Below are 17,190 nucleotides of genomic sequence, written 5' to 3' on the forward strand. Positions count from 1 at the left end.
CTCAGCGACGTGGAACCACCAATTGAGTCCGACCGAAGCCGGACGGTACTCACTCACCGAACCTAACGACCCGAACCGGGGACCAACCCCCATTTGTTTCGTCCGACCTACGAAGGCGAGGCGTCGCACGCCGCACTCCTCTCCACATCCGCCGGGGGGGAGTCCAAATTAATTACCACAGGAGGAGCCGGCGTGAACACGACCCTACGCCTTATCAATGGTCTCTCCTCCTCCCCATCTGATGGCGATTCCGCTCTAGGGCGCACAACCCCCGATTACCCCTCGTCCCGAAGTAGGGCCCGTGCTGGAGAAGGAGCCACTGAAGATTCAACCGATGCCGCCCTCGGTATTGGGCGCGACACTGGCGCTGCAGTAAGCCGAGCAATTGCACCAGGTCGACGGAAGGCCAACTGAGGGGCCCTGATGCGGCGTGCCCTCCCTGATCACAGGAAAACAAAGTTGATGAATAAAGTTGAAACAAAGCGGAACAGAAGAAGAAATCAATTTTTTACCTGCCACGGGCCTACGGCCATGCCTCTCCCAGAAAGACGCCCATGTGCGTATCCCCACCGTATGGGGGAGTACGGCCTCGACCCACTCACGTATCCAAGACAATGGGGCCGGCGGCGACCTGTCGGCTACAAAAAACGACACGAGTTAACGCTCATGATCACAAATCATAAAGAGGGGAAGAAAAGGGAATTCAACCACTAAAGAACTTACGTGCATGGTTCCAAGCCTCTGGGAACCCAGTAGCATCCGCCACCAGATGCTTGGTCCTGATATAAAAGAAGTGCTCGAAAGGGCGAGGGTCGACCTCGTCATCCAATCTCATGACCAGGCCCCTCGACCCACGAGGGCACGCCTGAATCATGGTGCCACGGACTCTCTGGGGAGCGTAGAGACTAAGCACATGCTGCAGCGTGACCTCCCTACGGGCCAATTCCGCGTACTTGATGAACATTGCCAACAATTTGTAGAGGGAAGGAGTGAGCTGACCCGGGCACACCCCGTAATAACGGCAGAAATCCACCACCAGCATTGGGAGCGGGATCTTGAACCCCAACCTGAAAGGATAGGCGTAAAAAATGCAGTATCCCCTGCGGTCGGTGTGGACCCTCTCCTCGCTTCTAGCGAGAACGATGTCTGCATGGGTGGGAATGACCCCCTGTTCCCGTAATCGGGCCATCCCAATCTCCCCCATTAACGGGGCTTCATCCACCGGGTCCTCTCCACCGTCGACAGTGAAATCAATCGCCAGACCTCCGGGCCGAGGAACTACCTCGTCAACCGACGGAACTTCTCCGGTCTCTATCTGTTCTGCACCTCCCATTGCCGGAGGTGGCCCTTCAACTACCGGAAAATCTATCGGAAGAGCATCGTGGGAAGAACTGCCTGCCATTGTTGATCTACTAAAGAGAAAGGGATAGAATTCGGTGGGCAAGACAAAGGTTATCACAATCAAAGGAAAGAAAGGAGAAGATGAATTAGCAGAACGAAAAAGTTTCCTCAGAATCTCTCTCAGATGAACAATGAAGATATGAGAAATGAATGCCTCAACCCACCTTTATAGGCAACATAAATGGCTTTCGCGAAACCCAATAGCCATCATTAACTGCACGACCAACCGTAAAACGGTTCGGTTCTGCCGAAGCATGCGTCATTATGACAAGCTCCGCGAAGCGGCTTCTCAGCCATCCGCCAACGTCCCGCCGTCAGAATAATCGCAACGGCCTGCGAACGCTGAAAGAATGCGCCGTACGCCTTCAAAATTCTGGACGTGACCAAATACGTACCCGGCGCATACTCATTCTCCACGGCCATCTCCAATATATGAAAGGCTACGGCCATCGCCATTATATGAAAGGCTACGGCCATCTCCAATATATGAAAGGCTACGGCCATCGCCATTATATAAAGGCTAAGGCCATCTCCAATATATGAAAGGCTACAGCCATCGCCATTATATGAAAGGCTACGGCCATCTCCAATATATGAAAGGCTACGGCCATCCCCTTTATATGAAAGGCTACGGCCATCTTTAATGTATGAAAGAACTCTCCAATATATGAAAGGCTACGGCCATCTCCAACGCGTAAACGGCTAAGGCCGCCGCCGTCAATAAGTCGACCCCCTTATTCGAGTTTTTTCGAATCAGAATCGATGAAATCCGCTCATCGAGCTCGGCCGAAACACGACCTCAATAAGCGGAGGGACTAACTGTATGGGTCAGAATCTGACCTCACGGTAATTAACGGAGTTAATTTCGTCTTGAGCTAATCCATAATTAATAAGTGATATGGCCACTTATTCATAAGAGGATTCGACTCTTGTCCGATTTAATCTACGAGGGCACAGCCCATTCATTTTCCCATGGGGACGGAACCTCAGCGTGGCCACGGCCATTTATTGCCAGCTCACGAAGCTCACATCTATAAATACTAAGAGTGGAAGCCCTAGAAAGGGGGCTGCTTCTTCACCACTATTGAGGAGAGAGAGAGAGAAGAGAAAAACATACACATCTTATGGGAAGTGAAAACACCATTGTAAGGCTCTGAACCTCTTCATGGAGAGGCAGACCAAACCAATATTATCAATAAAGGTTTTTAATGTTTCTCCCCCTAACCTTGAGTACTTATTTTCATGTTCCTCGCTTGGTCCAATGGATTATTACGATTTGCTATGATTTTCCCGTGAGTTATTTATATTGTTTTATACTCATAAGATATGTGATAACTTTTGAGCAAACAACTCTCTATTGCTAATTTTTAATAGAAACATATATCCACTTCCTCTAAGTTATATATCTAAGCTACATTAGATTTATAATCATGAGATATTTTTTCTTCGGAATTAGATTGTCTCTTACAAGTACTGACATAATCTTTTAGTGGTTGTCGAACATTGCACAATCAAAGTAGTTCGAGGTATAAATCTTAGTGCCCTTTTCTTAAACTTTTTGTGATTATCAAATATTGCACATTAAGTAGTTCGAAATATAAATCTTAGTACCCTTTTTCTTAAGTTAGTGTTGCGTGTGTTTGATAAGTGGTAAACTTAGACTAATAAGCATTTTTCTAAAGCATCCTCATCTCTTTAATGGAATAAATAACAACGAACTATAGCCATACGATCCACTAATATGTCTCTCAATGGAATTCAAAACCTTAAGTATGTAGTGTATTTTCAAACATACTTGTAAGGTATTATAACAATAATAATAACAATATACCTAGTATATTTATGTAAGATACTTGTGAGATACTTTTAAGTTAAATGTGTCGTTGCAATATATAACAGTTGGACGATAATATCTACGACATTATTCTTATCATAAAGAAAAATAAGTTTTAGCTTGTTTGAAATCTTCATGTAAACTAATGAGTTAATTTTACCTATGGTCATTAAACTTTTGTGTTTGTAACTCAAAAGTCTCTTTCCTTTTTTTTGTTACGTAAAAATTATTTAACTTTGTGTTCATTACACAAAAGTCACTTTTCTTTCTTTTGTTACACAAAATTATTTTACTTTGCTCTAGTTATCAGAAAAGTCACATTTTTACTCGGAAAGTCTATTATGCCCTTGATATTATATAAACCTTCATATTTATGTAATACCTTCTATATTATATACTATATATCTTGAAAATTAACGTTAAGAAAAAAAATTAAATATACGAATATATTATAAAAATAATAAATAAAATAATATTAAGTTATTTTATTTATAAATAAAATACATAGGTAAAAATATATTATATAGTATATAATATAGAAGGTATTACATAAATATGAAGGTTTATATAATGTCAAGGGCATAATTGACTTTTCAAGTAAAAATGGGACTTTTGTGATAACTAGAGCAAAGTAAAATGATTTTTGTGTAACAAAAGAAAGAAAAGTGAGTTTTGTGTAATGAACACAAAGTTAAATGATTTTTACGTAACAAAAAGAAAAGAAAAGTGACTTTTGGGTAACAAACCCAAAAATTCAATGACCATGGATAAAATTAACTCCAAACTGATCAAACATTGGCTTCCCCCGAAAGGGGCCCTACGCGGAGCGAATCCGGATATAGTCGGGCTCCAATGCGGGTACCGAACACCGGGTGGGAAACCAAAAAAAAAGAAAACAGAAGTTCTTTTTAAATTTTGGTTCATACTGATATACTAGTTCATAATTATCTTACGTTTGATGTTTTGTTGTATTGTATCTAACAAATTTTGAGGAGAAAGTTTGACATATTATGTGACCATATCTCAAAAAATAACCAAGAGCGTGAAATTCACATCCTTCATCAAAGCGTGAGAATCGAGTGTAACGTACCGTTCACCTTACGTCAAATAAGTGTAACAAACTTAAGACCCCATACTTTAGGTCCTAAAACATAAACCCTCTCTTGTCTCTGCAATCTCACTTTCCATATACTTATTTGGATCTGTGCCCCGGAAATGGCAAATCCATTGGTGGCCGATCCATATTCGCCGCCGGCGAACGACTTTGCCGGTGCCTCTGATCCACCTCTGGACCAACGAAACAACAATAACAGTAGTAACGTCATTTGTGATGAAGCATTCAACAACGAATTCATGTTTGATGACCTCGACTTCGACTTAGATATCATCTTCCCTCCTGATGATGCTGCCATTCTCAACAACTCCAATTCTCTAGAAACGGGTCAGATTGACCCAAAGGGGTTTGGTCAACAGTTGATCCAAGGTTTTAACGATTCTTCTCGGGTTTTCAAGTCGTCTCCGGAATTACGTCATGTTTCCGTCGCCGGAGGTACGTCCGAGGCGTGTCATAGCTCTGGAGGGCAAACTTCGAGTGAGTCCCTTGTTTTGACTGTAGCGTCGAACCAAATCTCAGACGTCTCTGGATACCTGAATGTGCCGTCGCCCCCCGAATCTAATGGGTCTAATCATGAGGATTCTGGAAATGACAACAAGGAGGGATCCTATGATTCGAACTGCCCTTCACCGGAGTCGCAGGGTTCTGGCAATTGTGGCTCCCATGTCTCTGAAGAAGCTTTCAACTGTCCCAGCAAATCGGTAACTTCCTCTCCCATAAAATGTGGAGTAGTAGTAGAACAGAACATCATTAAATTAGAGGAAATGATGAATACAAAAGATAATGAGTGTAGCTCCATATTGAAGAGGAAAAAAGTGAGGGAAGAAGATTCAAACAATGTAAGCAAATACCAAAAATCTAATTATGTGGCTGAATGTAGCAATGTGTTTAATAGTGAAGGAGGGGATGAAAAGAGGAAAGCAAGATTGATGAGGAATAGGGAAAGTGCTCAGCTTTCTAGGCAAAGGAAAAAGCATTACGTTGAGGAGTTAGAGGATAAGGTGAGGACTATGCATTCAACTATTCAAGATTTGAATGCTAAGATATCATACATAATGTCCGAGAATGCCACCTTAAGGTCACAGATGGGACCAGTGCCTTCCCAGATGCCTCCACCACCCCCCGGAATGTACCCCGTGATGTATCCTTGGATGCCTTGTGCTCCGCCTTATATGGTGAAGCCACAAGGATCACAAGTGCCTTTGGTTCCTATTCCTAGGTTGAAACCACAAGCAGCGGCTCCTGCACCCAAGGGTAGTAAGAAAGTAGAGATTAAGAAGACTGAGATGAAAACCAAGAAGGTTGCGAGTGTTAGTTTCCTTGGCTTGTTGTTCTTCATGCTCCTATTTGGTGGATTAGTTCCTGTGATAAATATGAGATACGGAGGAGTGAGAGAACCTTTTACAAGTGGAGATATTTCTGGAAGCGGGCACAATGAAAGGCATCGTGGAAGAGTTTTGGCTGTTGATGGGCAAGTGAACGGGAGCAGTTATTCACGGACACATAATGGGAGGGATTATGGCACTAATTGTGGTCGGAGAGGTCAGGGAGGAGATGATCAGCCAAATTTCAATAGCGGCACAGATGACTTTGTTCGCTCGGGCAATGATAGTGAGCCTCTAATGGCCTCATTGTATGTTCCCAGGAATGATAAACTTGTGAAGATTGATGGGAACTTGATCATTCATTCTGTTTTGGCAAGTGAGAAAGCCATGGCATCTCATAGAAGTGAAGATAAGAAAAACAGTGGAGAGACGGGTCTTGCAGTTCCTGGAGATTTGGCCCCTGCCATCCCAGGAAGGCATTCCCATCATTACCGCAGTCCTGCTGATGGAAAACGGGCTCTTGGCTCTGGGGATAAAGAGAAAGCAAAGTCCACTGTGCAGCAATGGTTCCTTGAAGGTGTTGCTGGTAAGTGCTGATAAATCTCATTTTATTATACATCATTTGTATTATATATTGTTGATTATTACTTTATGAAAAGAAAAATATGTTATATTGTTCATATATTTGTCCTTAGTCCTTTTTTAATAGGATAGAGATCTTTCTCTCGCACCTTTTTCTCTTAACTAAACCAATATCGACAGAGCCAAATCCAACTATAAGTCGCTGTCTTCTAAATAAATAGTTGCTTTCGGAATACACACGGTTTGTATAACAGGAATTTCTCTCTACTCCAACAATCCATTTCCGGGTTGCTGTTTATGCAATGGTGCCTTATATTTCTGATCTTACTATAGCCTCCTATTGAGGGCACATGTCTCAATCAAATATAAATAGGGCATTTTGGCTCTGTTTCGTGTTCGCAGCAGCCTCCCCCTGCCCGACTATTTAACGTTTTTCTTTTCTCTTTTGTGCAGAGCCTATGTTGAGTTCAGGCATGTGTACTGAAGTGTTCCAGTTTGATGTGTCCTCATCTCCAGGAGGCATAGTTCCTGTTACCACTGTGAGGAATGTTTCTATGGAGCAGAGGCAGAATGCTACTACACGCACCAACAAGGGGAGAAATAGAAGGATCCTTAATAGTCTTTCTGTTCCTGTTTCGGGAGTAACTCACAATATTTCTGAAGAACATGTTGGAGGAAGTGGAAAGAAAGATGACTTCACTGGAAATAATTCACTTTCTTCAATGGTTGTCTCAGTTCTAGTTGATCCAAGAGAGGCAGGTGATGCTGATGGTGATGGAATGATGGGACCAAAATCCATCTCTCGGATTTTTGTTGTTGTATTGATAGATAGTGTGAAGTATGTCACCTACTCTTGTATGCTTCCTTTTAAAGGATCTGTTCCTCTAGTGACTACCTGAAGATGGAGAAAGTTATGTTGTAGAAGCATCTTACTGATCCCTGAACAATTTTTGTAGATTCAGGTTAAATATAGTCTTTACACACTACAACAAGAAGTAGTTTTACTGGCAATTATTTAGCATCCCCAAATGAAAACAGAAAACCCAATATTTGGTCCTTGTTCTCTCTTCTCAACTCGCAACGTAAAATATGATGAAGCAGACGTTGATCATCTTCTGCCTACTTATAGCCTGTTTGGCCAAGTTTTTTTTGAGGCAAAAGTGCGTTTTTCCTAAAATTAATGACCAAAGCTTTTGAAAGGAAAAAAAGTGCTTTGAGGAGAAAAAAGTAGTTTCTCTCCGAAAAATACTTTTTTGAAACGAAAAATATATTTGGCCAAACCAAGAATGACTCAAATGTCCAGAATGGGGTATAATGATAACTTCGCACGGCTTTTGAGGGCATAATGGATATTTGTGCATTTTCGTTTTCCATATATACCCTTTGGCAGATTTTTCGTTTAATTTAATTTTTTTCAACAATTCTCTCTCACTAATTTAATTGTCTAACCTTCCCAAGATGCATGCTATCATTTTCCATAAAGCACATATACATACTATACTAGTTAAACGAAATACACTAAAATATACATATATTGTACCAATTAAACGAAATACACTAAAATATACAGGTAATATATTAGAGGAAATACGTATAAAAATTAAACTACTGGCATTTATGATTAAAGTTGTCACTTTCTAACCCTAAACACTTAATATATTTGGCCAAACCTAAAAAGCTTTTCCAACCCCCATTTTTCTATCTTTGTTTTCTCCTACTTCACCTCTTATCTTTCTTAGGGTTAGATTAAGGAATGGACCACGGGAAGAGGAATAATGCTTCGAAAGTTTATGTAGTGTTTCGTGGTAAGAGGCCTGGATTGTACAACTCTTGGCATCGGTGTGCTCCTATGGTTATTGGTGTCAAGGGCAACATCTTCAAGGCCTTTAAAACGTATGATGAAGCCATAACAACTTTAATGAGTTTAGAAATTGATCTCAAGCTGATAATATATCGGCATCGAAGGTGTATGTGGTATTTCGTGGTAAAAAACCAGGATTATACAACTCTTGGTGTGAGTGTGCTCCTATGGTATAGGTTTCAAAGGAAGCATCTTCAAGTCTTACAAATCTTATGATGAAGCAGTAGCAGCATTCAATGAATTCCAAAAAGAAAATGTTTACAGTGAAGAACAATCTTCAAGTTCGTGTGTTGATGAAAGTGATGTTGGAGCAAGTGCTATGTCATCTGTGTTGTTAGCTGGAATGTTTGTAGGGATAAAGATTTCAAAAAATTGTTCAGTTTGATTGTTGATAAGAGTATTTTGTTCAGCTTTTGACTATTGTTTAGTTTGAATATTATCAGTTTGATGTGTTACTGGTTGCCGCATTCAACCTCTATAGAATAGAGTATTTAGGATGCTAAAGCCTTTGTCTTTTGTACTCCATGTTGGAATTAAATAAAATATGTCTGTTGAATTTTTTTTTTGAACTGAAGTGAATATCTTAATTTGTCTATATTGTTGGAACCTTGTAAGTGCCAAATTGTTATCATTTTGCACTTGTTTTAATCCGGACTACATTGATTCATAAGCACTCAACTATCTTCAAGTACTCATCAACTATCTTCATAAGTTCATTATGTGCTATATTTTGCATCTTGAAGTACTAAACTATCTTCATATTTATTGACAATATATTTTCCTATTGTCCAATGTTGGTGTCATAAGTTGAATGTGCTATATATTAATTTGGAAAATAAATTGACCAATTTTAGAGGACTTAATTAATCCTTACAAATGTTACTATTAGTACTTTCATTTCATTAGGCATCAAACGAACAGTTGCAATATTGAAGACAATAGGACTGTTTTGTTAACTTGAATCAAATGATCATTATGCCTCACTATTTTTTGAAGGGCTTTCTATACCCTTGTGTTGTGTCATCAAACTCTATTTTTGCTAATATAAGACCCCAAGGTAATCTGGTAAAAGTTCATAAAAAAATATAAAAAAAATAAAAAAGATTCAAAACATAATAATAATTTCATTCATTAATATTAGATTGCATGATAACATCACCAAAACATAACAAGATAAATAAAAACATCACCATAAGGGGTAGACAACTTCATAGACTATTAGAAAAACATCACCATAAGCAAAAAGACAACTTGAGATAAAACTTCATAATGCATGGACTACTCAATATTCTGGTTCACGGAAAGAGATTTTGAGGTCTTGGAAGCGGATTCGGTATCACTAGTGATAACAATGATAGAATTGCTCTTAGCTCCATTCTGGACGGATGGTGTGGGCATATCGTCAAGCATAGTATAGAGTGAAGTTAGAGGATGCTCCTCCAACATCACACTTTTTAGGTAATCAATGCTTGAATCACGAACCACCCTCTCAATCAATTCATTAACCTCACGCTTCAGCTTGCTATAGTCACGCTTAAGATCTTGGTACAAAATATTATGACTAACCGGTGAACCATGGAGTGGTTGTTCAACAACTTTCTTGGTCGGAGTCCTATTCATCGTTATGCTTAGATGTAGTAGTATTTTCAGTTTGATTGTTTTATGTAGGTCTAGCATATTTTCCGAAAAATATATAGGGAGGATTATAATCTCTCAATTATAATAGTTATTCCACTTCCCAGTAGGAATTAAAGTCTCTTTGTAGAGACCCTATGCAACCATTACACTTCCCAATAGCCATATCCGCTCCTCCATGCGGACATTACACATCCTAGCAGCCCCTTCCAATCCTCCATGCATCCATTGCACTTCCCAGTAGCCCCTTCCACTCCTTCATGCAACCATTACACTTCCCAGTAGTCTATTTCACTCCTCTATGCACCATTACACTCCTCCATGCAACCATTACTCTCCTCCATGACTACAATTAATTATAGAAGCTTGTCTTTAATTTATCCATCCGCCTATACAGATTTTAGATTATTTTTTTTAAAAAAAAAAACTTCTGCCATATAGTGGCATGCACTTCACAGATTTTGGATTTTTTTTAAACTTCTGCCATATAGTGCCAGTGCACTTCATAGGTTTTATGTCATAGTTTTACCTTAGATGACTTGAGTAATCCATGTAAAGATTATTTGATCCCTGGTCAGGTTTAGGTTTAGGTTTAGGTTCTCTTTTGGTTTAGGTTCGTTTAGGTTTAGGTTTAGGTTTAGGTTTTGATTTTCCGTGTTGATTTTTCCACTTCTCTATGAGCAAATTAATGTCGATTTTTAAACTTTTTTGGAAAAAAAAAATCTTCCTAGTCTTGTTCTTGGTTGTAAAATGATAGAAAAGAATTGGGGGACTTCTGCACTAAATATATTGTTAAATGACTTTCCAATTTTAATTGGCTATTTTTAAACCAGTAGTCTTCTTAAAATAAATAAATAAATATAACAATAATAAATGGAAAAAACACAAATAATATTATAAAGAACAATCATATTAATCTATTACTATGATCCATTTGAAGTCATTACATATAACTAAAGAGAAGAAATTAGCAAGCTAAGCATTAGTTAATCCTAGCTCTTCAACAGAGAAGATTACAGCCTCTGATGTAGCCTCAACTAGTTCAAAGAGAAGGACATTCCCTTTTTTCAGATTATTGTCGACAACAAATTGTTTTCACCCATTGACGAGTCTTGTCCGAACACCACTTGTGAGAGTCACAGCCCACTCCTTCCCATTACATCGAAGCATTATTTTAACCGAAATAGGAGGAAGATAGCCACATATACTCTTTGGAATAAACTGCAAGAACATAATATAAAAATTGGGTTCAGGGTTCATTGCTAGTTGGGATAATCAACAGTTATCAAATCATGAAAATTTAAGAAAAATAAAATTACCAGAAAATCACGCTTAATGTACGATTTGGGCACCTTCATCCGAAACCATGGATAGAATTCTTCTTCAATCCATTCGTTAGCATTCATGTTTAGAGTATCTATTTTGTTTAGAGAGATGGAGATGTTGTTCTTGTGTTTAAGAGATATATAAAGAGTAAAAACTTTCAATTTCCCTCCAATCATATTTTTACTTTTTCTTTTGTTTCCCTCCGAAAATTGTATTTAACATTTTAGTCCAAAAATGTCATATTGTTTTCCCTCCTAATAAAGAAGCTAGAATACATTAGTCCTAAAATTTAATCATAATTTTCCTTTTATCATAATTAAGATTAACCAATAAAAATATATATAATTATATATTTACTATTATATAAATAAGGTAATACGTATGACCTTAATTAATGAAATTATATAGACGGCTATTATACAAGCGGTCGATATTACTATAAATCACAATGACAAAATTATCATATGTTATATGACTGCAACCATAATAGTCAATGGACTTATATGGTTGATATAGGCCGATACGTATGACCTTAATATAAACGACTATTATATAAGCGATCGATATTACTATGAATCAGAACGACATAATTAGCATAGGTTATATGACTAAAACCATATTAGTCAATGGACTTATATGGTTGCTATAGGCCAATACATATGACCTTAATGAATTAAATTATATAAACGACTATTATATAAACGGTCAATTACTATGAATCACAATGATATAATTAGCATAGGTTATATGACTACAATCATATTAGTAAATGGACCTATACGGTTGCTATAGGCCGATACGTATGACCTTAATGAATGAAATTATATTTATAGACGGTCAATTACTACGAATCACAATGATATAATTATCATAGGTTATATGACTACAATCATATTAGTGAATGGACTTATATGGTTGCTGTCGGCCGATACGTATGACCTTAATATAAACGGCTATTATATAAACGGTCGATATTACTATGAATCACAACGATATAATTAGCATAGGTAATCATATTAGTAAATGGACCTATACGGTTGCTATAGGCCGATACGTATGACCTTAATGAATGAAATTATATATATAGACGGTCAATTACTACGAATCACAACGATATAATTATCATAGGTCATATGACTACAATCATATTAGTGAATGGACTTATATGGTTGCTATAGGCCGATACGTATGACCTTAGTATAAATGGCTATTATATAAACGGTCGATATTACTATGAATCACAGCGATATAATTAGCATAGGTAATCATATTAGTAAATGGACCTATATGGTTGCTATAGGTCGATACGTATGTCCTTAATGAATGAAATTATATATATAGACGGTCAATTACTACGAATCACAACGATAATATTATCATAGGCTATATGACTATAATCATATTAGTGAATGGACTTATATGGTTGTTGTAGGCCGATACGTATGACCTTAATATAAACGACTATTATATAAACGATCGATATTACTATGAATCATAACGATATAATTAGCATAGGTTATAAACGGCTATTGTTATAGGGAATTATTAGGTAAAATAGAAAAGGAAAAATAAAAAAGGCGGAAGGTAAAATAAAATCCAGGGAAAAATTAGTCTGAAGAACGAAATAAATAAAGTAGATAAAAAATGTAACTACTGGTTTAACCATTTTTTTTTAAAAAAAAAACTGATTGGGTTGAAAGGAAAAAATTAAAATTGACCCTGTTAAAGGTGAGATTCGATCTCCCGACGCCTTACTCAATAAAAGCAACAACTACCCTTACTTGACCAAAGCGCCTATTAGCACTTTTGTGTTTTTTGTGCTTTCATTTATATACATTGGAACCCTAAATTTGGGTTGTTTAACTATACATATCTTCCGTGGGAAGTTAATCGATACGCCCAAATTTAGTTTTTGCAGTTGATCCGCCCATGGTCCCTTGACGCTCCATCTTCAGAATTTCAACAGGTTTCTTGCTTCTTCCTCTTCTTCTTTTTCCATAATCTTAATCTTAACTTTCGTTTATTCTAATCTTAATCATTTTCCCTATAATCCTAATCCTAATATGATGCCTCCAGTTGAAAAAAAAATTGCAGTGGAACTTTACCTTTCGATATACTAAGCAACCTTCCTGATGATGTTCTTGATGATATTCTTATACATATGCCTTTACCAGATGCTGTTAGAACAAGCATCTTATCGAGGAAATGGAGATATAAATGGCGTAGAATTCCACAACTTACTCTTGATCAAACACTTTGGAAAATACACCAAATAAGTTACTTTGAAAATATTATCCGCCACATTTTGAACCGTCATGAAGGACAAGTTAAGCAGTTTACACTCTCAATTCCGTATTTGGAAGACTTTACTTATATTAGACAGTTGATAGGGTTCCTCTCTGAAAATGGTATTGAACATCTTATTCTTAAATTTCCGATCAGGGGGAAACCATACAAATTGCCTGCTTCATTTTTCAAATGTGTGCATTTGAGGCATCTATCTCTTGAAGATTGTTTAATATCTCATCCACAAGCCTTCAAAGGGTTTGAAAGTTTAATTAGCCTGAAGCTATACAATGTTACAATCTTGTCCACATTGCTTGGAAGCTTAATCTCTCATTGCCCGTTGCTCGAGCAATTGGTGTTTCTGCTCCCAGGTAATTACCACGGTGTCATTGAAATTAATGCCCCCAAATTGAAGTCCCTTGACTTCACAGGCAGAGTATGGTTTATCAATTTAAAAACTGTTCCTCTTCTGGCACAATTATCGCTTGCTTTTAGGGGAGGCTATTTCCTGGAATCAAAACATCACTATACTAGGTTTTTTGAGTCTTTTTGTGCGCTGGAACATCTCCATTTGGATAACCATAGTCTCAAGGTAAATGTGCTTCATAACTTCACCGTAGTGCATTTTCGTAGATGGAATATATTTTGGGCTATGAGCCATCCTTTTAATTTGGGATGTTCTTTCTAGTTATTGGCTGCAGGTGCAGGAGAAGTACCAACTAGTCTTCCCTTTCGTCTTAACTGTGTTGAAACATCTTTACCTCTTTGATCTTTATCAGAGTGAATTATATTTCGTCGCCTGTGCTTTGTGTTTGATGAGAAGCTCCCATATTTACAATATCTGGAAATCAAGGTTCTTACTTAATCATTTGGTTATCTTCTTAAGTTCTCATTACTTAGTGGCTTCTTTATACCTCCGATCCTCATTTAAATTTGGTGTTTTTTTTAATTCTTTCTTAGGTGGATAATAGTGGGGTACCTCTAGCACTGGATAATCTTGATTTGGAAGGAAGTTTTGGAGATACAACATTCAACAACCTCAGTATAATTGTGATTAGGAGCATTCGAGGGACAAATCCTCACATGCAACTGTTGAAGCTTCTTTTGGCAAAGTCTCCGGCTCTTATGAGAATCATAATCGAGGCATTGACCTATGAAGATTATGAAATTCTCAAATCACTAATTGAGCGTTCAAAATTTAGGTGTGCATCACCTAACGCAGAAGTTGTATTAAACTACTAGTATATGTCGTGTTTTGATAATTCTGGTACATGCCATGTTTTGACAATTCTGTAATATGTCGTGTTTTGACAATCTTGTTATGCCGTGTTTTGACAATTTTGTTACATACCGTGTTTTAATTTTCTTATGTTTCGTGTTGTGAATCATTCATCATTTGCTGTGTGTTTGTTACTAGACGGCTTAATGCATTCGAAAAAATTAGCTTACTAGACAGTGGACGTTTATGGTTGCCATTGGCCGATACGTACGAACTTAATGAATGAAATTATATAAACGGCTATAATATAACTAAGAATCGCAACGATGTAATTATAGTAGGTCATATGACTACAATCATATTAGTGAATGGACTTATATGGTTGCTATTGGCCGATACGTATGAACTTAATGAATGAAATTATATAAACGGCTATAATATAACTGTGAATCGCAACGATGTAATTACCGTAGGTCATATGACTACAACCTTAGTCGGTGGACTTATATAGATGCCATTGGCCGATACATATGAACTTAATGAAATTAATATAAACGGCTATAATATAACTGTGAATCGCAACGATGTAATTATCGTAGGTCATATGACTACAAACTATTCGTAAAAATATTTTCCAAGTATTCTTCAATGTATTTTTGTATATCTTAAAAATATTGATAAAAATATTTTTGTATCTTTTTTTAGCTTTCTGTTCAAAGAATATGCATTATTCTTTGAATATTCATAAAAATATTTTACAAACATTATTCTTCAATGTATGTTTTATTTTCCATGTTTAATTCGTAAAAAACTAGAGTGTTTCTGTCACGACCCGGATTTCCCACCCTCGGGAGTCGTGATGGCGCCTACTAGTGAAAGCTAGGCAAGCCAACCAACTGAATTATTTGACTTGTTTCCATTTTTAAATTCATTAACAACTTAGAACCAACAATTAATAAACAGCATAATTTATCGAGCGGAAGAATAAATTTCAAACTTAAAAATACTGCTAATACAATTCCTTAACAAAACTATCCAAGGTTTGGTGTCACAACTTCATAGACTGTCTAAGAGTACTACAAATAAGGGTCTGAAGAAATAACAAAATACTGTCTCCGGGACTACATAAAAGAAACAGGAAAATAGATAGAGGGAGACGCTAAGGCCTGCAGACGCCTGCAGGACTACCTCGGGTCGCCTGGTAAGCAAGAAGCTGAAACCTCACTGCGGTCCGAAATCTGCAGCACTGGGATCTGCACAAAATAGTGCAGAGTGTAGTATCAGTACAACCGACCCCATGTGCTGGTAAGTTCCTAGCCTAACCTCGGCGAAGTAGTGATGAGGCTAGGATCAGACTACCAAACAAACCTGTGTAGTTATATAATATACAGCGAGAAATAAAACAGGAATAAACAAGTAAAGATGGAAGGGGGTACATGTTGCGGGGTATATCAACATCAACAGTAAATCAAGAATAAAGGCATAAGGACAACTTAGAATTCACAGCAAAATAATAAGGAAATTTGTATCCAATCTATGAACACTTTGTATCAACAATTGTTGCGGCGCACAACCCGATCCCAACATATAACAACACTGTTGCGGCGTGCAACCCGATCCGATTATATTATTGTTGCGGCGTGCAACCCGATCCAATCATATCATCATTGCGGCATACAACCCGATCCAAGCATATCATTGTTGCGGCGTGCAACCCGATCAACATATAATATTGTTGCGGCGCGCAACCCGATCCACATATGCAATCAACAACAACCATAACAAGAGTCTCGGCAAGGGATCAATAAGGAACTACACTATCCCGGCAAGGGAGAAACAACTATAACCAAACTTGTTCCAACATCTAACTACCTCAGCTAACACCAATACTCAGTCATAAGTAGTTTCCACGAGAATAATCATAATCCTTGCTCAATACAGAGAATCATCAACTTAAGCATCTGTAGTATTATTTAAGAACACAATAAATTACAATTCAAGACTCACGGTCATGCCCGACACCAACGTATAGATACTCGTCACCATGCCTATACGTCGTACTCAACAAGAAACAAGTAGCAAATAGGACACAACTCCTAATCCCTCAAGCTAAGGTTAGACCAAACACTTACCTCGATGCCACGAACACAGTTCAAGCCTAAACTATAGCTTTACCTCTTGATTCCACCACCAATTTGCTCGTATCTAGTCACAAGTTACTTAATTACATCAATGAATGCTAAATAAATAATTTCTAATGCATGGAAATACGTTTTCTAAAGCTTTTCCCAAAAAGTCAAAAATCAACCCCGGGCCCACATGGTCAAAACCCGAGGTTCGAACCAAAACCCGACCACCCATTCACCTATGAACTCAAATATATAATTTTTTTTTAAATCGAACCTCAAATCGAGGTCCAAATCCCCAAAATTTGAAAAACCTAGGTTCTACCCAAAACATCCAATTTCCCCATGAAAATCATTGATTATGAGTTGAAATCATGTTAAAAGATGTAAATGATTGAAGGAAACGAGTAAAAATTGACTTACAATCTATTTGGAAGAAGGGTTGTTCTTGAAAAAATGCCCTAGGGAGTTTATGTTTTGA

The 17,190-nt window shown here is 37.7% G+C and overlaps 2 protein-coding genes across 2 annotated transcripts; both read left to right on the top strand.

Annotated features, from left to right (window-relative positions):
• The first annotated feature begins 4,361 nt into the window (after positions 1-4,361).
• Positions 4,362-7,318, top strand: LOC109219532 (bZIP transcription factor 17-like). The gene is made up of 2 exons (XM_019383989.1): positions 4,362-6,260; positions 6,710-7,318. The coding sequence occupies exons 1-2, from the start codon at positions 4,451-4,453 to the stop codon at positions 7,153-7,155; spliced, it is 2,256 nt and encodes a 751-aa protein (XP_019239534.1). The 5' UTR covers positions 4,362-4,450; the 3' UTR covers positions 7,156-7,318.
• A 5,921-nt stretch (positions 7,319-13,239) lies between these two features.
• Positions 13,240-14,606, top strand: LOC109219531 (F-box/FBD/LRR-repeat protein At1g13570-like). Its single transcript, XM_019383988.1, has 3 exons — positions 13,240-13,956; positions 14,066-14,236; positions 14,325-14,606. Exons 1-3 carry the CDS (start codon positions 13,240-13,242, stop codon positions 14,604-14,606), a joined length of 1,170 nt encoding a protein of 389 aa, XP_019239533.1.
• The last annotated feature ends 2,584 nt before the right edge of the window (positions 14,607-17,190 follow it).

This window comes from Nicotiana attenuata, unplaced genomic scaffold (assembly GCF_001879085.1).
Source record: "Nicotiana attenuata strain UT unplaced genomic scaffold, NIATTr2, whole genome shotgun sequence".
Classification (NCBI taxonomy): Eukaryota; Viridiplantae; Streptophyta; class Magnoliopsida; order Solanales; family Solanaceae; genus Nicotiana; species Nicotiana attenuata.

What these genes read in the sequence shown, in the direction of transcription:
- LOC109219532 (XM_019383989.1), top strand. Translation starts at nt 4,451, where the DNA reads ATGGCAAATCCATTGGTGGCCGATCCATATTCGCCGCCGGCGAACGAC. An exon ending in GTTCCTTGAAGGTGTTGCTG is followed by an intron (nt 6,261 to 6,709) that starts GTAAGTGCTGAT and finishes TCTTTTGTGCAG; the next exon opens with AGCCTATGTTGAGTTCAGGC.
- LOC109219531 (XM_019383988.1), top strand. Translation starts at nt 13,240, where the DNA reads ATGCCTTTACCAGATGCTGTTAGAACAAGCATCTTATCGAGGAAATGG. An exon ending in TGGATAACCATAGTCTCAAG is followed by an intron (nt 13,957 to 14,065) that starts GTAAATGTGCTT and finishes TATTGGCTGCAG; the next exon opens with GTGCAGGAGAAGTACCAACT. An exon ending in GGTTCTTACTTAATCATTTG is followed by an intron (nt 14,237 to 14,324) that starts GTTATCTTCTTA and finishes ATTCTTTCTTAG; the next exon opens with GTGGATAATAGTGGGGTACC.